Source organism: Phyllobates terribilis, unplaced genomic scaffold (genome assembly GCF_046119375.1).
Source record: "Phyllobates terribilis strain yellow unplaced genomic scaffold, ASM4611937v1 Scaffold_7__3_contigs__length_470593459, whole genome shotgun sequence".
Lineage (NCBI taxonomy): Eukaryota > Metazoa > Chordata > Amphibia > Anura > Dendrobatidae > Phyllobates > Phyllobates terribilis.
In genome coordinates this window covers 157,822,473-157,849,751 of record NW_027362767.1, presented here as the reverse complement: position 1 = coordinate 157,849,751, position 27,279 = coordinate 157,822,473, and the positions used below count along the sequence as shown (strand labels likewise).

The 27,279-nt window shown below is 44.1% G+C and overlaps 1 protein-coding gene across 2 annotated transcripts in view; it reads left to right on the top strand.

Moving 5' to 3' along the window:
• The window catches only part of BCAN (brevican), a 206,600-nt gene that overhangs the window by 61,429 nt on the left and 117,892 nt on the right, over nucleotides 1–27,279 (top strand). For both annotated transcript variants that reach the window (XM_073639502.1, XM_073639501.1), the window contains exons 2-7: nucleotides 1,325–1,409; nucleotides 4,735–5,121; nucleotides 5,259–5,433; nucleotides 5,521–5,648; nucleotides 6,533–6,826; nucleotides 7,020–7,412. In XM_073639502.1, the coding sequence (XP_073495603.1) occupies nucleotides 1,331–1,409; nucleotides 4,735–5,121; nucleotides 5,259–5,433; nucleotides 5,521–5,648; nucleotides 6,533–6,826; nucleotides 7,020–7,412 (1,456 nt within the window). In that variant the 5' untranslated portion in view covers nucleotides 1,325–1,330. The remainder of the gene's footprint in view (nucleotides 1–1,324; nucleotides 1,410–4,734; nucleotides 5,122–5,258; nucleotides 5,434–5,520; nucleotides 5,649–6,532; nucleotides 6,827–7,019; nucleotides 7,413–27,279) is intronic.

Below are 27,279 nucleotides of genomic sequence, written 5' to 3'. Positions count from 1 at the left end.
CTTCACATAGTAACCGGCGTGAACTGAATTCTAAGAGGCTAGTCACCCCCCTCCATTATCAACAGTCTATGGATTGGTGGTCTATTCAGAGTATTTCACTATTGTGAGGCAGCCAATTCATCCTGCCCTTGGACCATTCTTTAAACAGAAGAAGGCTATGGGAATGCCGGGAAGAAAATTTGCTCGTGAAGAATTGTTACTTTGAGCTGCAGTATCCTCTTATGATGTCTACTAGATGATCACGGGGGGAATCATGGAGGAAAATTAATGACCCAATGTAGAACGATAGTGATGATTGAGCTCGAGATTGTAGAATGGAAATTTGGTATTATAGTTTTTTTCTAACTTGGTTATCTACCATAAGAAATAATTTCCAAACCTTCATTTATTAAGACTTTCCTAGAGTAGGAAGTGTTTAGTTCTCACATGACGATGTACACTGGCCAATTGAAGCTTGTATAGGTTAAGAGAAATAAGATGACAAGTCCGCACATAACATGCTTCTCCCATATTTTTTTACTTTGCTCGTCTCCCCTCAGTAAGGACCCCATTCTAAGTTATGTTTTGCACTAGGTACATCCCTTGCCAGAAAGAAATGTTATCATAAGTGGATTATATAAATCACACTGGCTTCATGTAATAGGACAATCTTCTACTATGTCATAGAAGTTTTCAGTAGAAGTTCACTGATGAGCTGCCCTTATTTTCTGCATGGAGCAAAAAATAAGTACAGGTTGGCTTACCACCCATTCTGCATCCACTGATGACCTCAGGAGCTTCACAAGAGGAGCCTAAAGCCTGAAGTTACCTTTGAATTGTGAAGCATTTATACTAAAACTAGCCCAAGACATCTTACATAATGAACTTTGTAGGCAGCTGTCGTAAATGACTTCTAAAGAGCCAAACTAATTTTTTATAGGTATGCCAAAGGACAGACATATTGAAGGTTCCAATGGGTAAGATGGCTATGTGCCATCTATTTTGGCTGGGACCAACCTATCTCCACATCGTGAGAAGAAAAAGCTTGGCCAACTTTTTGAGAAATTGTGCGTTGAGGTCATCAATGAGTATCATGACAGTGTGGCTTAATTGGAGATGAAAGGGGCATTCATACTGTCTAGTATTTTGTCAGGTTACTCAACAGTAACCATATAACTGATGCTTTTTCACTGACTCTACAGCTCCGGGATTTTTTTTAGACTATGGAATTCCTCCAAGACTCGCGAACATTCAAGTGTCTTATATGCCATATTACTCATATCGATGTCGATTTTATCAATGATAATGTACGTTCACTAATGGGTGTTATTTATTTTTCCTACAGGCTGAAATGAAGTTAAACTTGTTGCTTCTCTTTGTCTTGGCTCTTGTCTCACAAGCTTTAATGTCCAACGTTGACGGGGGTACAAGTTAAGTTTTGTCTCCTCTTATTTCTAGTACTTTGAGTATGAGTCATCAACCTAATAATAGTGGCCTCCATATGTCCATACTTGTCTCTAGATTTTAATGGAAAAAGTTGTGTATAATTTTACTAAATCACTTTGTATGTGGAGATTTTATGGAATCTTAAAATTACAACCATCATCAATCATTTTGAGGCTGTAGAGAGCTCTCTTTGGTTCATTATTCACCCTCTTGTATACATACAGTGGGTACGGAAAGTATTCAGACTCCTTTAAATTTTTCACTCTTTGTTTCATTGCAGCCATTTGGTAAATTCTAAAAAGTTCATTTTTTTTCTCATTAAAGTACACTCTACCCCCATCTTCACTGAAAAAAAAACAGAAATGTAGAAATTTTTGCAAATTTATTAAAAAAACAAACTGAAATATCACATGGTCATAAGTATTCAGACCCTTTACTCAGACTCTCATATTTAAGTCCCATGCTGTCCATTTCCTTGTGAGCCTCCTTGAGATGGTTCTACTCCTTCATTGGAGTCCAGCTGTGTTTAATTAAACTGATAAGACTTGATTTGGAAAGGCACACACCTGTCTATATAAGATCCCACAGCTCACAGTGCAGACCAAATGAGAATCATGAGCTCAAAGGAACTGCCCAAGGAGCAGTGGCGGTGACCCGGTCCGTGACCCAGGGCGGTCAATAAAAAGGGGAATATTATTTACAGGGGATTTATAGTTCTTATATACAGTTTGTGACGCCACCTGTGGTATGCGGCTATGTGGAGCCGCCGCTGCGGAGCAGATCCTCTGGAGCTGGTGTAAATGCAGCAGAGTTGGTTTAGCTCTCCACAGGTAGAGCTTAGCTCCAGGGCTGTGCTGAGATGTTATGGATGTTGCGGTGTAGTGCAGGGGGTGATGGCGCAGCAATAACTTCACAGAGACAGTGGGGTGCAGTCTTCAGAGTTTACTCACAGTTGTTAAGTTCCTCAGGGTGCACTGTCAGCTTACAGCCTCCCACGTCGCGCTGCGTTCACCAGGCAGGGGTTCAGCAAACTCCCAGATGTTTCAAGAGTGCCTGACAGGACCCCGTTCTATATGACCTTCTCAGCCGTCTTTCTGTTCTGGCCCTCACCCTTCTTGCCCTGAACCTCGCCAAACAATGTCCCAAGCCGGTATCCTCGGATCTTTCTGGGCAACCTGGAGTTCCCTGAATCCTATATCGTTACCTTTTTGGCAACTTGAGTGCTTATGTGGCAACTGCACCCTGAAAGTACAGAAGCCTCCGGTTTCCAGTTGAACTTTGTAATTCTCACTGGTCCCCTCTGCGGCTTGATCCCTCCACCGCCTGGCAGATTCGGGCGTATGGGTGGCCTCCAGCACTGCCCGTACCCTTGGGATCCCTTTCCCGTTCCTGGAGCCTTTCTCCTGATCCTCTCTCCTTCCTCCTCTCCTTCTCAGTCTTGGGCCTTCCTGCTAGGCCCTCCTCTCGAGCAGAGCTCCTGCAGAGCTCCTGCTCCCACTCATTGTCCTCCTCTGACTGACCTGTCTTTCCAAGATGGTTCCCTCTTTTATATCACTTCTAACAAGTGCTCCCATGATCTACATCCTCCACCCACACCCACTACATGGTTCCCCTTACTTTGGTTCCCCCCACTCCAACCAGGGTCAGGGCTCAGCAGGAAGCGCGACACATCTTGCCCCTCCAGCTGGTCTGGAGTAGTGTAGTGTTAGGGTCTTGGGCAGCACTCTATCCTTACCTGAGAGTGAGATACCACACCTCTGGGTGAGATGCAGTACCTCTGTGGCGACTGAACCCGCAGGGGCGCCACAGCTGCAATGAAACAAAGAGTGAAAAATTTAAAGGGGTCTGAATACTTTCCGTACCCGCAGTGTATATGCAACTATTTGGCCTACAGCTCTCTCTCCTGACTCCTCTACACACACTAAAGCTCGGCTTAGCCACTACCAGACTCCTCTGGCATCAACTTATCTTACCGCCAGGCATCACAATATGATCTGTGTTTCGCTGTTGCTTAGTCAAGGGTTCAATAACAAAGCTACAGTGCAGTATTTCTGTTCCCCATACACCTTGTAAAAATGTATTCATTTATGTTTTTTATTCATTTCAATGTTAGGAACAACTTGATAAAACAAAGCTACTGTTAATGCAGACGTGTAATGTTACAAAGACAAAGGCAATTATAACCGTCATGACACCGACATTACGATACTTCAAAACTATTCATGCAATACATTTTCTGCCGTGTGTTACAATACCCTTGATGGAAAGAATAAGAAGAATTCAGCTACTTGGAGACCAGAATGACTCATTTTGAGATTTTCACAATGGTTTTCACTAATAATATATTTTACAGCTGTGACGGATCACACAGTTAACTCTAAAATCCAGTGACTGAAGTCTAATGCTGTGATCTAATAAAGGGTGGTGAATTCTGGTCTTATACTCCACTCACATCCAAAGCTGCATTTACTATTCTGGTTGGCTGCCATCTGGAATCAATTAATACTGTATGATGAGCAAAACTCCACTGTCCCATCCCAAAAGGTCATCTTATCTGGGGAGGTCCAATAACAATAATCATGAAAATGGGTTTATGTCCCAGACACTAATGATATCTATTTTTGACCAGGAATGATATGGCCTCCTCTTTTATTGCTACCTTTTTAGTACTTATAGACAGATACTATATAACAACTACCTTGGCTGACTTTGACTTTGGAATTCTATAAGGTTTCCTTTTTTAGGAGAATCCTCCTGGATGTTTCAGGAGAGTGGACAACTAGCCCAAGAGTAATAGAAAGAGTTTGGGGGGTGAAAATATACTAGATCCTTGACATGATTAGCAAAACCCAATACCATAATGGGGAACCCATTTTAATGATTGATATGAGGCCACCACTCTTCGTTGTATACCACCTACTACAAGAGGAGTTTGTGAAGATGGGATGAGATGTGTAGTCAAAAACTGTAGTTAAGAAAGAGTTAAAAAAATAGGCTTTTGAGAGAAAATTATTAGGTTAAAAGAAAAGTTATGTTCTTACGCACAATCTGGAAAACGCCTGAATATTGCGCTTTGATGTCTTAAAGGAAAGTATGAATTTATGTCAGCATGGCAGGTCTACTTTAATTGTGGTTTTATAATTGAAGAAAGCCAATGTGAGCAATGACCCAGATTTTCCAAATTTTTGCTAAAAAGTGAGTTGTCTCAATTTTCTATGTGGTATAATGTGCATCAAAGTGGCCAAGTGTGGTTTGGCATGACACATTACCATCCTTCCTTAGTTAATACCATGTTCTTTTCCTGTCTAGAGGATTACCAGAGCTTGAGGGTAAGGATTGGAAATTCTACCACCAAAGCTGTCCTGTCTGGTACTCTCACCATCCCATGCCACATCACATACCACTCAGAACCTGAAGACGTTAGTGTTGGGCGCCGAGCTGTCTTGGCAACACCTCGCGTAAAGTGGACCTATATCTCCAATGGTAAAGAAGTGGAAATCTTAGTGGCCCGGGGCCACAAAGTGAAGATCAGTGAGGTGTACAAATCTCGAGCCTCTCTGCCTGAATACTCTACTTCAGCATATGACGCCACGTTAGTCCTAAGAGAGCTGATAAGTAATGACTCAGGAATATACCGATGTCATGTACAACATGGAATCGAGGATGACTATGCCATGGTGGAGGTCAAGGTCAAAGGTAGAATTTAATATAAATATATATAATCAAGGAAGATTTTGTTTGCCCTCTCAGGTTTCTTTTTCTTTTTCAGTTTACTTTGGATCAACACAATATGGAAATGTTAAGTTGAACTTGATGAATCTTTCTCTTTTTAGGTGTTGTGTTTCTCTATCGAGAAGGCAACAATCGGTACACTTATAATTTTCCCATGGCTCAGGAAGCATGCACAAGAATTAAGGCCCACATAGCCACTGCCGACCAGCTCCTGGCTGCTTTCCATGGAGGTTATGAACAGTGTGATGCAGGGTGGATCGCAGATCAAACCGTAAGGTAACGAGATTTTCTTAAGTCCCTTTTCAGATTCAAAATATTCTCAACCAATACAAGGTCAACTCTTCTTGACTTTTCACCATACAGATACCCCATTCAGACTCCACGAGAAGGCTGCTACGGAGACATGGATGGGTTTCCAGGAGTTCGGAACTATGGAGTACTGGATCCCGATGACATGTACGATGTTTATTGCTACGTGGAGGAACCCAAGGGTAGGCTTAAAGATTGTTTCAGCAATGAACATTCAAAACCATGAACAATTTCTTTGCTCTAAATTCGCAGGTCATTTTCACTGATTAACTTTTTAAATTTCTATCTTTAGCTAATGAAAATCAAATGCAGTATGTTGAGTATATCCATATTTTCTATTTTTTTTTAATATTTACAATATAGCTTTTGTAGGGTATGTTGAAAATTTCAATTGGGAAATTTAGGTAAAAGTCAGAAAATGATAGTATTTTGTCTACACTAGTTGATCTACATGAGACCAACCATATCCAGAAGTTTAGTTTGTTCTTTAGGAGACATATCCATTCTAGGTATAAAGGTGCCTATACACCTTAGATAGCTGTCAACCAAGCACTCTCTCAGTTGGCAGCTATCTCTCCTCCATACACCTAAATGTTTAGCAAGGCCAAGGGTTAATTTGTTCTCTATAGGGAGTGGGAGTAAGATGCTGCCAATCATCTCTGCAAACAACTCATTTGTCTGAAGAACAAAAGGATACGGATTTTGAATCGAAACTGTCCTATTATTCATTTTACCTGACATTATCTGTCAGGGAAGAGTTGGAAGGCCCCAACGACAAAGATAATCTGCCAATTCAACTGAAATTGGTGGGTTTGGCCATCATTAATGCAATGTGTTCATTCTATCACCTTAGGGACTTAATCTGAGTATCTCCTTGATCAGTAGGGTGACCACTAATTCCTAAAAAGCCTTGAAAATAAAATTTTGGATCCCCTAAATTTTACACTAATTTATTAAAATGCCTAAATTCCTTCCAGAAAACCCTATCCTTAATTATTCTAAATAAATCTAGATATATTTAAGTAAGGACCTCTTTCATGACATTCCTTCTGCCCTTTCACTGTAGGTCAAGTATTTCTAAGTTTATCATCCAAAAAATTCACCCTAGAAGAAGCTAGAGAACACTGTAGGGCCCTGGGCACTGAGATGGCAACAACCGGTCAACTCTATGCTGCGTGGAGCGAAGGACTGGACCAATGCAACCCAGGCTGGTTGGCTGATGGAAGTGTTCGATACCCTATAGTGACTCCCAGGGAGAAATGTGGTGGCAACTCTCCTGGGGTGAAGACTATTTTTCAGTTTCGTAACCAGACCGGTTTCCCCAACTCCCAGGCAAAGTATGATGTTTACTGTTTTAAAGGTAAGTCATCAATCTACAGAGAAATAGATCACGATAAAGCAAGTTGATCCACAATTCGGTGACCACCATAAGTTTACCAATAATCAATTAACAGTGTAATGTTTCTGATAATTTTAAGTTTAACTTATAAAATTCTAGGCAGATATTTCATTGTAAATATTGCTGAATTTCAGAAAGTCCACTTCCATTTTAGGTCAAGACACCGGACCAACACATGAACCCTTAGTCCCAGGAGATCGAGATGTTATTACAGTAACAGAAGGTTTCGAGGAACTAAAGTTTCCAGATATAAAAGCTGAAAATGAAGCTCAGGGTTCAGTAGACTCCATACCTCTAAATGAGACTCAACTGACGAAAGTAAGTGGAGAAGAAGAAAGGAGGAACGCAACTGTTCTCAAGGACCAACAAGAGTCTCCACCATCTCCTCCAGTCCCAACAACCCCAATTCTCGAAAGCATCATCAGTGATGAAGAAGATCTGTCTCCTGCATTTGCAAGTTTTCCACCTTATGAAGATCATACTGATGATAGTGAAGAATCTACAATGGGTTACACCATTAATATGCCCGTTTTACAAAGTTCTCAAGGTATGTATATATGGTAAGCCAGTCTCAAGTTACCAATGATGTATGTAGGATTTAGTCAAAGGAAGATTCCCACTAATTAAGTAGTGTTTCACATGAACATATACAGTTGAAACCAGAAGTTTACATACACTTTATAAAAAGATGTGTATCTGCATGTTTTTCTCAATATCTGACATGAAATCAGAATAAACCTTTCCTGTTTTAGGTCAATTAGGATTACCATAATTTTTAATATTTGCCAAATGCCAGAATAATGACAGAGAGTGAGAATGTTTTAAGGCATTTTTATTACTTACTGCAAAGTCAAAAGTTTACATACACTAAGATTACTATGCCTTTAAACAATTCTGGACTGCCCATATGATGATGTCATGTGTTTGAAAGCTTCTGATAGTTTTTTTGGCAACATCTGAGTTAATTAGAGACACACCTGTGGATGTATTTTAATGCACACCTGAAACACACAGCTTCTTTGTGTAGCATCATGGGAAAGTCTAAAGAAATCAGCCAAGATATCAGGAAGAGAATTGTGGACTTGTACAAGTCCGGCTCATCCTTGGGTACAATTTCAAGATACCTGAAGGTGCTTTGTTCATCTGTACAAACAATTATACGCAAGTACAAACAAGACGGGAATGTCCAGCCATCAAACCGCTCAGGAAGGAGACGAGTTCTGTGTCCCAGAGATGAACGTGCTTTCGTCCGACATATGCATATCAACCCAAGGACAAAAGCTAAAGACCTTGTGAAGATAATGGCAGAAGCTGGTAAGATTGTGTCAATAACCACAGTGAAACTAGTACTGTATCAACATGGGCTGAAGGGCCACTCTGCCAGGATGAAGCCATTACTCCAAAAGAAACATAAAAAAGCCAGATTAATGTTTGCAAATGCACACAGGAACAAAAACCTTAATTTTTGGAGATGTGTCCTGTGGTCTGATGAAACTAAAATTCAACTTTTTGGGCATAATGACCATCGTTATAAAAAGGGAGAAGCTTGGAAGCCAAAGAGCACCATCCCAACTGTGAAACACGGTGGTAGCAGCATCATGTTGTGGGGTTGTTTTGCTGCATGAGGGACTGGTGCACTTGACAAAATAGAATATTATGTGGCAATACTGAAGCAACTTCTCAAGACATCAGCCAGGAAGTTAAAGCTTGGGCGGAAATGGGTCTTCCAAATGGACAATGACACGAAGCATACTGCCAAAATGGTAACAATGTGGCTTAAGGATAACAAAGTCAATGGTTTGGAGTGGCCATCACAAAGCCCTGATCTCAATCCTATTGAAAATTTATGGGCAAAGTTGAAAAGGCTGCGAGCAAGGCGACCTACAAACCTGGATGAGTTACACCAGTTTTGTCAGGAGGAATGGGCCCAAATTCCCACCAACTATTGTGAGAAGCTTGTGGAAGGATTTCCCAAACGTGTGACCCAAGTCATTCAGTTTAAGGGCAACTGTACCAAATACTAATGTAATGTATGGAAACTTTTGACTTTGCAGTAAGTAATAAAAATGCCTTAAAACATTCTCTCCTCTCATTATTCTGTCATTTGGCAAATATTAAACATTATGGTAATCCTAATTGACCTAAAACGGGAAAGGTTTATTCTGATTTCATGTCAGATATTGAGAAAAACATGCAGATGTGTCTTTTTATATAGTTTATGGAAACTTCTGGTTTTAACTGTATGTATATCATGGATGCAGAAGTTTTTCTGGTCCTGGGGTCAGATTGCTACATTGAACCACTCCTAAAGGATACATGTGACTCTCTCCATGGAATATTATGGGCACTGAAGTGACAGTCTTATTTCAAGCTCCCATAAATTGCAACATAGAGACACCTTTGCATTAATGGTCATTTTTACTGGAAATGTTCTTCCCAAACAAGCCTTAATCAACTATAATCAAGTTGAACATTGCTAGTTTAAAACCCCATTCACATGGGCCGACACAACCTGTATGAAGACAATTGGTAATACATGGGGCCATGCGCTGCCAACAACGTTGATTTTTACGCCTGCATGAATGATTCAGTCAACCAGTAAATGAGCATTTTACTCATTTGTTGGTTCCCGGACGGCATATGTGCATGAGCCTATGATTGACAACGAGCATTAGTTTAACCCCTTAACAACATCTGACGTACTAATACGCGTCTGTGCCCTGGGACTTAAGAGCCAGACTCGTATTAGTACGTCATGGCGATCGCGCGCGCACACAGGCTGTGCGGGCGCGATCGCCGCCGGGTGTCAGCTGATTGTCACAGCTGACACCCGGTACTATGTGCAGGGAGCGGTCCTGCACCGCTCCCAGCACATTAACCCCCGCGATGCTGCGATCGAAGTCGATCGCAGCCGATCGCGGCATTGCGGGGGCAAGGGGAGGTGATCGCCGATACTCACCTCCTCTTCCGGCTTCCAGCGCAGTCTGCAAAGGCTTCCTGGGTGTTGCCATGACGACCCGATGTCGTCATGACAACATCCGGGTCACCAGACAGCAGGAAGATTGTTTGGACATGCGCAGTGCATCTCCAAACAATCTTCACACTGTGCACCGCTGACAGCCTGCATGGCATAGGGATGGTGCTGCATTCCTGTGCCATGCAGGCGATCAGAGAAAAAAAAGTGAAAGTCCCAGAGTGGGACAAAGTAATAAAGTGTATAAACTGTCTGAAAGAGGAAAAAATAAAAAATAAAAAAATTGCAAAAATATAAAAAAAAAATAAAAAAAATAATCCACCAAAAATAAAAATATAATGTACCCATCAATAAATATTATTATAAAAAAAACAAAACAAAACAATAAAAGTACACATATTTGGTATCGCCGCGTCCGGAACAACCTGACCTATATAACCCCTTCAGTGAACACAGTAAAAAAAACAAAAAAAAAAACGAAGCAAAAAACAATGCTTTATCACCATACCGCCAATCAAAAAGTGGAATAACACGCAATCAAAAAGACGCATATAAATAAAAATGGTACCACTGAAAACGTCATCTTGTCCCGCAAAAAACAAGCCGCCATACAGCTCCATCAGCCGAAAAATAAAAAAGTTATAGCTCTCAGAATAAAGCGATGCTAAAAAATATTTTTTTCTATAAAATAGCTTTTATTGTGTATAAGCGCCAAAACATAGAAAAATGATACAAATGTGGTACCGCTGTAAACGTACTGACCCGAAGAATAAAGCTACCTCATCAATTTTACCACACGCGGAACAGAATAAAAAAAAAACAAAAAAAACAATTCCTGAATTGTTGGTTTTTGTTTATTCTGCCTCCCAAAAATCGGAATAGAAAGCGATCAAAAAATGTCACGTGCCTGAAAATGGCACCAATAACAACGTCAAGTCATCCCGCAAAAAACGAGCCGTCACATGACTGTCTGCCAAAATCTGGAAAAATTATAGCTCTCAAAATATGGCGATGCAAAAACTAGATTTTACAAAAAATGCGTCTTTTAGTGTGTGACAGCTGTCAGTCATAAAAACCCCATATGATTCTGGCATTGCTGTATTCACACCGACCTGAAGAATAAAGTCGTCTAATCACTTATACCGCACAAGGAACAGCGTCAAAAATGAACTCTTGGGTTAGGATTGGGCTAGGGTTAGGGCTGGGTTTGGGGCTAGGGTTGTGCTGGGGCTAGGGTTGTGCTGGGGCTAGGGTTGTACTGGGGCTAGGGTTGTGCTGGGGCTTGGGTTGTGCTAGGGCTAGGGTTGTGCTATGGTTAGGGTTGTGCTAGGGTTAGGGCTGGGGTTGGGATTTTTTTCAAAAGTAAGAAAAAAAGATGACGATATGGCGACTAGTGTTGAGCGCAAGTGCTCGCTACTTGAGTTTGCATCGGGTGCTCTGGTATGCATTGAGTATCGTGGGTATTTGAGTGACATGCTCGAGTCTCTGCCCCATATGCTTCGCGGCCAAAAAAACTTTACGGGGATTGTCTGCCATGCACGAGCGATCCCCGCATGTTTTTTTTTGGGTGTCTAATAACCGTGAAACATGCGGAGCAGGGACTCGAGCATGTCACTCGAGCACACACTGTACATGGTGCATACCTGAGTACCCGATGCAAACTCAAGTAGCGAGCACTTGCGCTCAAGAATAATGACAACTTATTCAATATGATGACCTAATGTAAACAAATTCTGTGCAGTACCTCTGGGTTCAAAATGTTCACTATACACCTTAATAAAATCCTTGAGGGGTATAGTTTCCAAAATGGGGACACTTGTGGGGGAGCTCCACTGTTTAGGCACATCACGGGCTCTCCAAACGCGACATGGTGTCCGCTAACAAGTTGAATGGAAAATCGGCTCAAATTGTTAGCGGAAGCCATGTTGCGTTTGGAGAGCCCCTGTGTGCCCAAACTTTGGAGCTCCCCCACAAGTGACCCCATTTTGGAAACTAGACCCCCCAAGGCACCTATCTAGATGGATAGTGAGCACTTGGAACCCCCAGGTGCTTCACAAATTGATTCATAAAAATGAAAAAGTGTTGTTTTTTTTTCACTTTTTCATTTTTACGAATCAATTTGTGAAGCACCTGGGGGTTCCAAGTGCTCACTATGCATCTAGATAGGTGCCTTGGGGGGTCTAGTTTCCAAAATGGGGTCACTTGTGGGGGAGCTCCAATGTTTGGGCACACAGGGACTCTCCAAATGCAACATGATATCCGCTAACAAATTGTCGGCTCAAATTGTTAGCGGACACCATGTTGCGTTTGGAGAGCCCCTGTGTGCCCAAACTTTGGAGCTCCCCCACAAGTGAGCCCATTTTGGAAACTAGACCCCCCAAGGCACCTATCTAGATGCATAGTGAGCACTTGGAACCCCCAGGTGCTTCACAAATTGATTCATAAAAATGAAAAAGTGGCTTTTTTTTCACTTTTTCATTTTTACGAATCAATTTGTGAAGCACCTGGGGGTTCCAAGTGCTCACTATGCATCTAGATAGGTGCCTTGGGAGGTCTAGTTTCCAAAATGGGGTCACTTGTGGGGGAGCTCCAATGTTTGGGCACACAGGGACTCTCCAAATGCAACATGATATCCGCTAACAAATTGTCGGCTCAAATTGTTAGCGGACACCATGTTGCGTTTGGAGAGCCCCTGTGTGCCCAAACTTTGGAGCTCCCCCACAAGTGAGCCCATTTTGGAAACTAGACCCCCCAAGGCACCTATCTACATTCATAGTGAGCACTTGGAACCCCAGGTGCTTCAGAAATTGATTCATAAAAATGAAAAGTGTTTTTTTTTTCACTTTTTCATTTTTACGAATCAATTTGTGAAGCACCTGGGGGTTCCAAGTGCTCACTATGCATCTAGATAGGTGCCTTGGGGGGTCTAGTTTCCAAAATGGGGTCACTTGTGGGGGAGCTCCAAAGTTTGGGCACAGAGGGGCTCTCCAAACGCAACATGGTGTCCGCTAACAATTTGAGCCGATTTTCCATTCAATTTGTTAGCGGATACCATGTTGCATTTGGAGAGTCCCTGTGTGCCCAAACATTGGAGCTCCCCCACAAGTGAACCAATTTTGGAAACTAGACCCCCCAAGGCACCTATCTAGATGCATAGTGAGCACTTGGAACCCCCAGGTGCTTCACAAATTGATTCGTAAAAATGAAAAAGTGTTTTTTTTTTCACTTTTTCATTTTTACGAATCAATTTGTGAAGCACCTGGGGGTTCCAAGTGCTCACTATGCATCTAGAAAGGTGCCTTGGGGGGTCTAGTTTCCAAAATGGGGTCACTTGTGGGGGAGCTCCAAAGTTTGGGCACACAGGGGCTCTCCAAACACAACATGGCGTCCGCTAATTATTCAAGCAAATTTTACAATCAAAAAGTCAAATGGCGCTCCTTCCCTTCCGAGCCCTGCCGTGCGCCCAAACAGTGTTTTTTCCCCAAATATTGGGTATCTGCGTGCCCAGGGGAAATTGCACAACAAATTTTGGGATCCATTTTTTCTTGTTACCCCTGTGAAAATAAAAAAAATTGGGTCTAAAGTAACATTTTTGTGAAAAAAGTTAAATGTTCATTTTTTTCTTCCACATTCAAAAAATTCCTGTGAAGCACCTGAAGGGTTAATAAAGTTCTTGAATGTGGTTTTGAGGACCTTGAGGGGTGCAGTTTTTAGAATGGTGTCACTTTTGGGTATTTTCTGTCATAAAGACCTCTCAAATTGACTTCAAATGTGATGTGGTCCCTAAAAAAATGGTTTTGTAAATTTTGTTGGAAAAATGAGAAATCACTGGTCAACTTTTAACCCTTATAGCTCCCTAACAAAAAAAAATTTTGGTTCCAAAATTGTGCTGATGTAAAGTAGACATGTGGGAAATGTTATTTATTAACTCTTTTGTGTGACATATCTCTCTGATTTCAGGGCTTAAAAATTAAAATTTTGAAAATTGCAAAATTTTCAAAATTTTCGCCAAATTTCCGTTTTTTTCACAAATAAACGCAAGTGATATCGAAGAAATTTTTCCACAATTATGAAGTACAATATGTCACAAAAAAACAGTCTCAGAATCAGGGGGATCCGTTGAAGCGTTCCAGAGTAATTACCTCATAAAGTGACAGTGGTCAGAATTGTAAAAATTGGCCTGGTCATTAACGTGCAAACCACCCTCGGGGCTTAAGGGGTTAAACATCCAATGTAAATAAATATTTACTCATATACCTCTTTCTGGGGTCCCAATTAGGTGTCATGTACCCCCATTCTTTACATTTGTTAAACATGTACGGTGGAAGTTGGGAGTGGCATGCCGTCTACGCCCCATGACCACACCGCAGAGAGCCAATGGGTAACTGTGGCTTCTGCTTACGGCCCCATTGTCTTACATTACGGTGCTCCATTGGAATCAAGGCTGTAGATGGGCTTCGTACAAGACTGTGATTTTTACCATATACGGCAATAAAAAATAAAGTAAAAGAATGTTTTAAAAAAAATGAAGAATAAAGATAATTGACATTTTTAAATAATACACATGTGGTATCTCTGTGTCCGTAAAAGTCTGATCTATCAAAATACAAAATGAATCAACCCAATCAGTAAACACCATAAAGAGAAAAAAAAGCAATAAGCAGCTTCCAAAAAACTGTATCTATCCCAAAATGGTATGAATAAAAACGTCAGCTCGCCCCTTTAAAAATCAAGTGCCCACACATCTCCAGCCACGTAAAAATAAAAAAGCTAATGGTGAACAAAGAAATGTTTTTTTCATTTACAAATTTCTGAATTTTTTTTTATCACCACTAAAATAATTTAAAAACTGGACAATTTTGGTATCTTAATATTGGACTTACATGGTGAATCATGATGCCAAGCCGTTTTTACACCACACTAAATGCCATAGAAACAAAACCCAAAAGACAATATTGAGTACATTCCCTCCACACACAATATTATGTCCACTCAGAATATTTCCGACCCACAGTACAAGATCCCCAATGTACATTATATCCACACGGTATGATGATCCCATCGTACACTATATCTACATACAGTACAATGTCCCAACAGTACATTCCCTTTTGCACACAGCATTATGTCCCCACAGTACATTTCGCTACAAAGTATAATTATCCCAGAGTAGGATATATCCACACAGAATTATGTCCTCACAGTACATTCCCCCACACACAGTATGATGCCCCCACAGTACATTCCCTCCACACACGGTATAATGTCCCCACAGTACATTCCCTCCACACACAGTATAATGTCCCCACAGTACATTCCCTCCACACACAGTATAATGTCCCCACAGTACATTCCCTCCACACACAGTATAATGTCCCCACAGTACATTCCCTCCACACACAGTATGATGTCCCCACAGTACATTCCCACCACACACAGTATAATGTCCCCACAGTACATTCCCCCCCCCTCACAGTATAATGTCTCCACAGTACATTCCATCCACACACAGTATAATGTCCCCACAGTACATTCCCCCCACACACAGTATAATGTCCCCACAGTACATTCCCTCCACACACAGTATAATGCCCCCACAGTACATTCCCTCCACACACAGTATGATGTGCCCACAGTACATTCCCTCCACACACAGTATGATGTCCCCACAGTACATTCCCCCCACACACAGTATGATGTCCCCACAGTACGTTCCCTCCACACACAGTATAATGTCTCCACAGTACATTCCCACCACACACAGTATGATGTCCCCACAGTACATTACCCCCACACACAGTATGATGTCTCCACAGTACATTCCATCCACACACAGTATAATGTCCCCACAGTACATTCCCTCCACACGCAGTATAATGTCCCCACAGTACATTCCCTCCACACACAGTATAATGTCTCCACAGTACATTCCCACCACACACAGTATGATGTCCCCACAGTACATTCCCCCTCACACAGTATAATGTCCCCACAGTACATTCCCTCCACACACACAGTATAATGTCCCCACAGTACATTCCCTCCACACACAGTATAATGTCCCCACAGTACATTCCCTCCACACACAGTATAATGTCTCCACAGTACATTCCCTCCACACACAGTATAATGTCCCCACAGTACATTCCCACCACACACAGTATGATGTCCCCACAGTACATTCCCTCCACACACAGTATAATGTCTCCACAGTACATTCCCACCACACACAGTATGATGTCCCCACAGTACATTCCCTCCACACACACAGTATGATGTCCCCACAGTACATTCCTCCACACACAGTATAATGTCCCCACAGTACATTCCCTCCACACACAGTATAATGTCCCCACAGTACATTCCCTCCACACACACAGTATGATGTCCCCACAGTACATTCCCCCCACACACAGTATGATGTCCCCACAGTACATTCCCTCCACACACAGTATAATGTCCCCACAGTACATTCCCTCCACACACAGTATAATGTCCTCACAGTACATTCCCTCCACACACAGTATAATGTCCTCACAGTACATTCCCTCCACACACAGTATGATGCCCCCACAGTACATTCCCTCCACACACAGTATGATGTCCCCACAGTACATTCCCCCCACACACAGTATGATGTCCTCACAGTACATTCCCTCCACACACAGTATAATGTCCCCACAGTACATTCCCTCCACACACAGTATAATGTCCTCACAGTACATTCCCTCCACACACAGTATAATGTCCCCACAGTACATTCCCTCCACACACAGTATGATGTCCTCACAGTACATTCCCTCCACACACAGTATGATGCCCCCACAGTACATTCCCTCCACACACAGTATGATGTCCCCACAGTACATTCCCCCCACACACAGTATGATGTCCTCACAGTACATTCCCTCCACACACAGTATAATGTCCCCACAGTACATTCCCTCCACACACAGTATAATGTCTCCACAGTACATTCCCACCACACACAGTATGATGTCCCCACAGTACATTACCCCCACACACAGTATGATGTCTCCACAGTACATTCCATCCACACACAGTATAATGTCCCCACAGTACATTCCCTCCACACACAGTATAATGTCCCCACAGTACATTCCCTCCACACACAGTATAATGTCTCCACAGTACATTCCCACCACACACAGTATGATGTCCCCACAGTACATTCCCCCTCACACAGTATAATGTCCCCACAGTACATTCCCTCCACACACACAGTATAATGTCCCCACAGTACATTCCCTCCACACACAGTATGATGTCCCCACAGTACATTCCCTCCACACACAGTATAATGTCCCCACAGTACATTCCCACCACACACAGTATGATGTCCCCACAGTACATTCCCTCCACACACAGTATAATGTCTCCACAGTACATTCCCTCCACACACAGTATAATGTCCCCACAGTACATTCCCTCCACACACAGTATAATGTCCCCACAGTTCATTCCCTCCACACACAGTATGATGTCCTCACAGTACATTCCCTCCACACACTGTATAATGTCCTCACAGTTCATTCCCTCCACACACAGTATAATGTCCTCACAGTACATTCCCACCACACACAGTATGATGTCCCCACAGTACATTCCCTCCACACACAGTATAATGTCCCCACAGTACATTCCCTCCCCACACACAGTATGATGCCCCCACAGTACATTCCCTCCACACACAGTATGATGTCTCCACAGTACATTCCTCCACACACAGCATAATGTCCCCACAGTACATTCCTCCACACACAGTATGATGTCTCCACAGTACATTCCTCCACACACAGTATAATGTCCCCACAGTACATTCCCTCCACACACAGTATAATGTCCCCACAGTACATTCCCTCCACACACACAGTATGATGTCCCCACAGTACATTCCCCCCACACACAGTATGATGTCCCCACAGTACATTCCCCCCACACACAGTATGATGTCCCCACAGTACATTCCCTCCACACACAGTATAATGTCCCCACAGTACATTCCCTCCACACACAGTATAATGTCCCCACAGTACATTCCCTCCACACACAGTATAATGTCTCCACAGTACATTCCCTCCACACACAGTATAATGTCTCCACAGTACATTACCCCCACACACAGTATGATGTCTCCACAGTACATTCCATCCACACACAGTATAATGTCCCCACAGTACATTCCCTCCACACACAGTATAATGTCCCCACAGTACATTCCCTCCACACACAGTATGATGTCCCCACAGTACATTCCACACACACAGTATGATGTCCCCACAGTACATTCCCCCTCACACAGTATAATGTTCCCACAGTACATTCCCTCCACACACACAGTATAATGTCCCCACAGTACATTACCCCCACACACAGTATGATGTCCCCACAGTACATTACCCCCACACACAGTATGATGTCTCCACAGTACATTCCATCCACACACAGTATAATGTCCCCACAGTACATTCCCTCCACACACAGTATAATGTCCCCACAGTACGTTCCCTCCACACACAGTGTAATGCCCCCACAGTACATTCCCTCCACACACAGTATAATGTCCCCACAGTACATTCCCTCCACACACAGTATAATGTCTCCACAGTACATTCCCACCACACACAGTATGATGTTCCCACAGTACATTCCTCCACACACAGTATAATGTCCCCACAGTACATTCCCTCCACACACAGTATAATGTCCCCACAGTACATTCCCTCCACACACAGTATAATGTCCCCACAGTACATTCCCACCACACACAGTATAATGTCCCCACAGTACATTCCCTCCACACACAGTATGATGTCCCCACAGTACATTCCCTCCACACACAGTATAATGTCCCCACAGTACATTCCCTCCACACACAGTATAATGTCTCCACAGTACATTACCCCCACACACAGTATGATGTCTCCACAGTACATTCCCTCCACACACAGTATAATGTCCCCACAGTACATTCCCTCCACACACAGTATGATGTCCCCACAGTACATTCCCTCCACACACAGTATAATGTCCCCACAGTACATTCCCTCCACACACAGTATAATGTCTCCACAGTACATTCCCACCACACACAGTATGATGTTCCCACAGTACATTCCTCCACACACAGTATAATGTCCCCACAGTACATTCCCTCCACACACAGTATAATGTCTCCACAGTACATTCCCCCCACACACAGTATGATGTCCCCACAGTACGTTCCCTCCACACACAGTATAATGTCTCCACAGTACATTCCCACCACACACAGTATGATGTCCCCACAGTACATTACCCCCACACACAGTATGATGTCTCCACAGTACATTCCATCCACACACAGTATAATGTCCCCACAGTACATTCCCTCCACACGCAGTATAATGTCCCCACAGTACATTCCCTCCACACACAGTATAATGTCTCCACAGTACATTCCCACCACACACAGTATGATGTCCCCACAGTACATTCCCCCTCACACAGTATAATGTCCCCACAGTACATTCCCTCCACACACACAGTATAATGTCCCCACAGTACATTCCCTCCACACACAGTATAATGTCCCCACAGTACATTCCCTCCACACACAGTATAATGTCTCCACAGTACATTCCCTCCACACACAGTATAATGTCCCCACAGTACATTCCCTCCACACACAGTATGATGTCCCCACAGTACATTCCCTCCACACACAGTATAATGTCCCCACAGTACATTCCCTCCACACACAGTATAATGTCTCCACAGTACATTCCCACCACACACAGTATGATGTTCCCACAGTACATTCCTCCACACACAGTATAATGTCCCCACAGTACATTCCCTCCACACACAGTATAATGTCTCCACAGTACATTCCCCCCACACACAGTATGATGTCCCCACAGTACGTTCCCTCCACACACAGTATAATGTCTCCACAGTACATTCCCACCACACACAGTATGATGTCCCCACAGTACATTACCCCCACACACAGTATGATGTCTCCACAGTACATTCCATCCACACACAGTATAATGTCCCCACAGTACATTCCCTCCACACGCAGTATAATGTCCCCACAGTACATTCCCTCCACACACAGTATAATGTCTCCACAGTACATTCCCACCACACACAGTATGATGTCCCCACAGTACATTCCCCCTCACACAGTATAATGTCCCCACAGTACATTCCCTCCACACACACAGTATAATGTCCCCACAGTACATTCCCTCCACACACAGTATAATGTCCCCACAGTACATTCCCTCCACACACAGTATAATGTCTCCACAGTACATTCCCTCCACACACAGTATAATGTCCCCACAGTACATTCCCACCACACACAGTATGATGTCCCCACAGTACATTCCCTCCACACACAGTATAATGTCTCCACAGTACATTCCCACCACACACAGTATGATGTCCCCACAGTACATTCCCTCCACACACACAGTATGATGTCCCCACAGTACATTCCTCCACACACAGTATAATGTCCCCACAGTACATTCCCTCCACACACAGTATAATGTCCCCACAGTACATTCCCTCCACACACACAGTATGATGTCCCCACAGTACATTCCCCCCACACACAGTATGATGTCCCCACAGTACATTCCCTCCACACACAGTATAATGTCCCCACAGTACATTCCCTCCACACACAGTATAATGTCCTCACAGTACATTCCCTCCACACACAGTATAATGTCCTCACAGTACATTCCCTCCACACACAGTATGATGCCCCCACAGTACATTCCCTCCACACACAGTATGATGTCCCCACAGTACATTCCCCCCACACACAGTATGATGTCCTCACAGTACATTCCCTCCACACACAGTATAATGTCCCCACAGTACATTCCCTCCACACACAGTATAATGTCCTCACAGTACATTCCCTCCACACACAGTATAATGTCCCCACAGTACATTCCCTCCACACACAGTATGATGTCCTCACAGTACATTCCCTCCACACACAGTATGATGCCCCCACAGTACATTCCCTCCACACACAGTATGATGTCCCCACAGTACATTCCCCCCACACACAGTATGATGTCCTCACAGTACATTCCCTCCACACACAGTATAATGTCCCCACAGTACATTCCCTCCACACACAGTATAATGTCTCCACAGTACATTCCCACCACACACAGTATGATGTCCCCACAGTACATTACCCCCACACACAGTATGATGTCTCCACAGTACATTCCATCCACACACAGTATAATGTCCCCACAGTACATTCCCTCCACACACAGTATAATGTCCCCACAGTACATTCCCTCCACACACAGTATAATGTCTCCACAGTACATTCCCACCACACACAGTATGATGTCCCCACAGTACATTCCCCCTCACACAGTATAATGTCCCCACAGTACATTCCCTCCACACACACAGTATAATGTCCCCACAGTACATTCCCTCCACACACAGTATGATGTCCCCACAGTACATTCCCTCCACACACAGTATAATGTCCCCACAGTACATTCCCACCACACACAGTATGATGTCCCCACAGTACATTCCCTCCACACACAGTATAATGTCTCCACAGTACATTCCCTCCACACACAGTATAATGTCCCCACAGTACATTCCCTCCACACACAGTATAATGTCCCCACAGTTCATTCCCTCCACACACAGTATGATGTCCTCACAGTACATTCCCTCCACACACTGTATAATGTCCTCACAGTTCATTCCCTCCACACACAGTATAATGTCCTCACAGTACATTCCCACCACACACAGTATGATGTCCCCACAGTACATTCCCTCCACACACAGTATAATGTCCCCACAGTACATTCCCTCCCCACACACAGTATGATGCCCCCACAGTACATTCCCTCCACACACAGTATGATGTCTCCACAGTACATTCCTCCACACACAGCATAATGTCCCCACAGTACATTCCTCCACACACAGTATGATGTCTCCACAGTACATTCCTCCACACACAGTATAATGTCCCCACAGTACATTCCCTCCACACACAGTATAATGTCCCCACAGTACATTCCCTCCACACACACAGTATGATGTCCCCACAGTACATTCCCCCCACTCACAGTATGATGTCCCCACAGTACATTCCCCCCACACACAGTATGATGTCCCCACAGTACATTCCCTCCACACACAGTATAATGTCCCCACAGTACATTCCCTCCACACACAGTATAATGTCCCCACAGTACATTCCCTCCACACACAGTATAATGTCTCCACAGTACATTCCCTCCACACACAGTATAATGTCTCCACAGTACATTACCCCCACACACAGTATGATGTCTCCACAGTACATTCCATCCACACACAGTATAATGTCCCCACAGTACATTCCCTCCACACACAGTATAATGTCCCCACAGTACATTCCCTCCACACACAGTATGATGTCCCCACAGTACATTCCACACACACAGTATGATGTCCCCACAGTACATTCCCCCTCACACAGTATAATGTTCCCACAGTACATTCCCTCCACACACACAGTATAATGTCCCCACAGTACATTACCCCCACACACAGTATGATGTCCCCACAGTACATTACCCCCACACACAGTATGATGTCTCCACAGTACATTCCATCCACACACAGTATAATGTCCCCACAGTACATTCCCTCCACACACAGTATAATGTCCCCACAGTACGTTCCCTCCACACACAGTGTAATGCCCCCACAGTACATTCCCTCCACACACAGTATAATGTCCCCACAGTACATTCCCTCCACACACAGTATAATGTCTCCACAGTACATTCCCACCACACACAGTATGATGTTCCCACAGTACATTCCTCCACACACAGTATAATGTCCCCACAGTACATTCCCTCCACACACAGTATAATGTCCCCACAGTACATTCCCTCCACACACAGTATAATGTCCCCACAGTACATTCCCACCACACACAGTATAATGTCCCCACAGTACATTCCCTCCACACACAGTATGATGTCCCCACAGTACATTCCCTCCACACACAGTATAATGTCCCCACAGTACATTCCCTCCACACACAGTATAATGTCTCCACAGTACATTACCCCCACACACAGTATGATGTCTCCACAGTACATTCCCTCCACACACAGTATAATGTCCCCACAGTACATTCCCTCCACACACAGTATGATGTCCCCACAGTACATTCCCTCCACACACAGTATAATGTCCCCACAGTACATTCCCTCCACACACAGTATAATGTCTCCACAGTACATTCCCACCACACACAGTATGATGTTCCCACAGTACATTCCTCCACACACAGTATAATGTCCCCACAGTACATTCCCTCCACACACAGTATAATGTCCCCACAGTACATTCCCTCCACACACAGTATAATGTCCCCACAGTACATTCCCACCACACACAGTATAATGTCCCCACAGTACATTCCCTCCACACACAGTATGATGTCCCCACAGTACATTCCCTCCACACACAGTATGATGTCCCCACAGTACATTCCCTCCACACACAGTATAATGTCCCCACAGTACATTCCCTCCACACACAGTATAATGTCCCCACAGTACATTCCCACCACACACAGTATAATGTCCCCACAGTACATTCCCTCCACACACAGTATGATGTTCCCACAGTACATTCCTCCACACACAGTATAATGTCCCCACAGTACATTCCCTCCACACACAGTATAATGTCCCCACAGTACATTCCCTCCACACACAGTATAATGTCCCCACAGTACATTCCCACCACACACAGTATAATGTCCCCACAGTACATTCCCTCCACACACAGTATGATGTCCCCACAGTACATTCCCTCCACACACAGTATGATGTCCCCACAGTACATTCCCTCCACACACAGTATAATGTCCCCACAGTACATTCCCTCCACACACAGTATAATGTCCCCACAGTACATTCCCACCACACACAGTATAATGTCCCCACAGTACATTCCCTCCACACACAGTATGATGTCCCCACAGTACATTCCCTCCACACACAGTATAATGTCCCCACAGTACATGCCCTCCACACACAGTATGATGTCCTCACAGTACATTCCCTCCACACACAGTATAATGTCCCCACAGTACATTCCCTCCACACACAGTATGATGTCCTCACAGTACATTCCCTGCACACACAGTATAATGTCCCCACAGTACATTCCCTCCACACACAGTATAATGTCCCCACAGTACATTCCCTCCACACACAGTATAATGCCCCCACAGTACATTCCCTCCACACACAGTATAATGTCCCCACAGTACATTCCCTCCACACACAGTATAATGTCCTCACAGTACATTCCCTCCACACACTGTATAATGTCCCCACAGTACATTCCCTCCACACACAGTATAATGTCCCCACAGTACATTCCCTCCACACACAGTATAATGTCCCCACAGTACATTCCCACCACACACAGTATAATGTCCCCACAGTACATTCCCTCCACACACAGTATGATGTCCTCACAGTACATTCCCTCCACACACAGTATAATGTCCCCACAGTACATTCCCTCCACACACAGTATAATGTCCCCACAGTACATTCCCTCCACACACAGTATGATGTCCTCACAGTACATTCCCTCCACACACAGTATGATGTCTCCACAGTACATTCCCCCACACAAAGTATAATGTCCCCACAGTACATTCCCTCCACACACAGTATAATGTCCCCACAGTACATTCCCTCCACACACAGTATAATGTCCCCACAGTACATTCCCTCCACACACAGTATAATGTCCCCACAGTACATTCCCTCCACACACAGTATGATGTCCCCACAGTACATTCCCTCCACACACAGTATAATGTCCCCACAGTACATTCCTCCACACACAGTATAATGTCCCCACAGTACATTCCCTCCACACACAGTATGATGTCCTCACAGTACATTCCCTCCACACACAGTATGATGTCTCCACAGTACATTCCCCCACACAAAGTATAATGTCCCCACAGTACATTCCCTCCACACACAGTATAATGTCCCCACAGTACATTCCCTCCACACACAGTATAATGTCTCCACAGTACATTCCCTCCACACACAGTATGATGTCCCCACAGTACATTCCCTCCACACACAGTATTATGTCCCCACAGTACATTCCCTCCACACACACAGTATAATGTCCCCACAGTACATTCCCTCCACACACAGTATAATGTCCCCACAGTACATTCCCTCCACACACAGTATAATGTCCCCACAGTACATTCCCCCTCACACAGTATAATGTCCCCACAGTACATTCCCTCCACACAGTATAATGTCCTCACAGTACATTCCCACCACACACAGTATGATGTCTCCACAGTACATTCCCTCCACACAGTATAATGTCCTCACAGTACATTCCCACCACACACAGTATGATGTCCCCACAGTACATTCCCTCCACACACAGTATAATGTCCCCACAGTGCATTCCTCCACACACAGTATAATGTCCCCACAGTACATTCCCTCCACACACAGTATAATGTCCCCACAGTGCATTCCTCCACACACAGTATGATGTCCCCACAGTACATTCCCTCCACACACAGTATGATGTCCCCACAGTACATTCCTCCACACACAGTATAATGTCCCCACAGTACATTCCCTCCCCACACACAGTATGATGCCCCCACAGTACATTCCCTCCACACACAGTATGATGTCTCCACAGTACATTCCTCCACACACAGCATAATGTCCCCACAGTGCATTCCTCCACACACAGTATAATGTCCCCACAGTACATTCCCTCCACACACAGTATAATGTCCCCACAGTGCATTCCTCCACACACAGTATGATGTCCCCACAGTACATTCCCTCCACACACAGTATGATGTCCCCACAGTACATTCCTCCACACACAGTATAATGTCCCCACAGTACATTCCTCCACACACAGTATAATGTCCCCACAGTACATTCCCTCCACACACAGTATAATGTCCCCACAGTACATTCCCTCCACACACACAGTATGATGTCCCCACAGTACATTCCCCCCACACACAGTATGATGTCCCCACAGTACATTCCCCCCACACACAGTATGATGTCCCCACAGTACATTCCCTCCACACACAGTATAATGTCCCCACAGTACATTCCCTCCACACACAGTATAATGTCCCCACAGTACATTCCCTCCACACACAGTATAATGTCTCCACAGTACATTCCCACCACACACAGTATGATGTCCCCACAGTACATTACCCCCACACACAGTATGATGTCTCCACAGTACATTCCATCCACACACAGTATAATGTCCCCACAGTACATTCCCTCCACACACAGTATAATGTCCCCACAGTACATTCCCTCCACACACAGTATGATGTCCCCACAGTACATTCCACACACACAGTATGATGTCCCCACAGTACATTCCCCCTCACACAGTATAATGTTCCCACAGTACATTCCCTCCACACACACAGTATAATGTCCCCACAGTACATTCCCTCCACACACAGTATAATGTCTCCACAGTACATTCCCACCACACACAGTATGATGTTCCCACAGTACATTCCTCCACACACAGTATAATGTCCCCACAGTACATTCCCTCCACACACAGTATAATGTCCCCACAGTACATTCCCTCCACACACAGTATAATGTCCCCACAGTACATTCCCACCACACACAGTATAATGTCCCCACAGTACATTCCCTCCACACACAGTATGATGTCCCCACAGTACATTCCCTCCACACACAGTATGATGTCCCCACAGTACATTCCCTCCACACACAGTATAATGTCCCCACAGTACATTCCCACCACACACAGTATAATGTCCCCACAGTACATTCCCTCCACACACAGTATAATGTCCCCACAGTACATTCCCACCACACACAGTATAATGTCCCCACAGTACATTCCCTCCACACACAGTATGATGTCCCCACAGTACATTCCCTCCACACACAGTATAATGTCCCCACAGTACATGCCCTCCACACACAGTATGATGTCCTCACAGTACATTCCCTCCACACACAGTATAATGTCCCCACAGTACATTCCCTCCACACACAGTATGATGTCCTCACAGTACATTCCCTGCACACACAGTATAATGTCCCCACAGTACATTCCCTCCACACACAGTATAATGTCCCCACAGTACATTCCCTCCACACACAGTATAATGCCCCCACAGTACATTCCCTCCACACACAGTATAATGTCCCCACAGTACATTCCCTCCACACACAGTATAATGTCCTCACAGTACATTCCCTCCACACACTGTATAATGTCCCCACAGTACATTCCCTCCACACACAGTATAATGTCCCCACAGTAC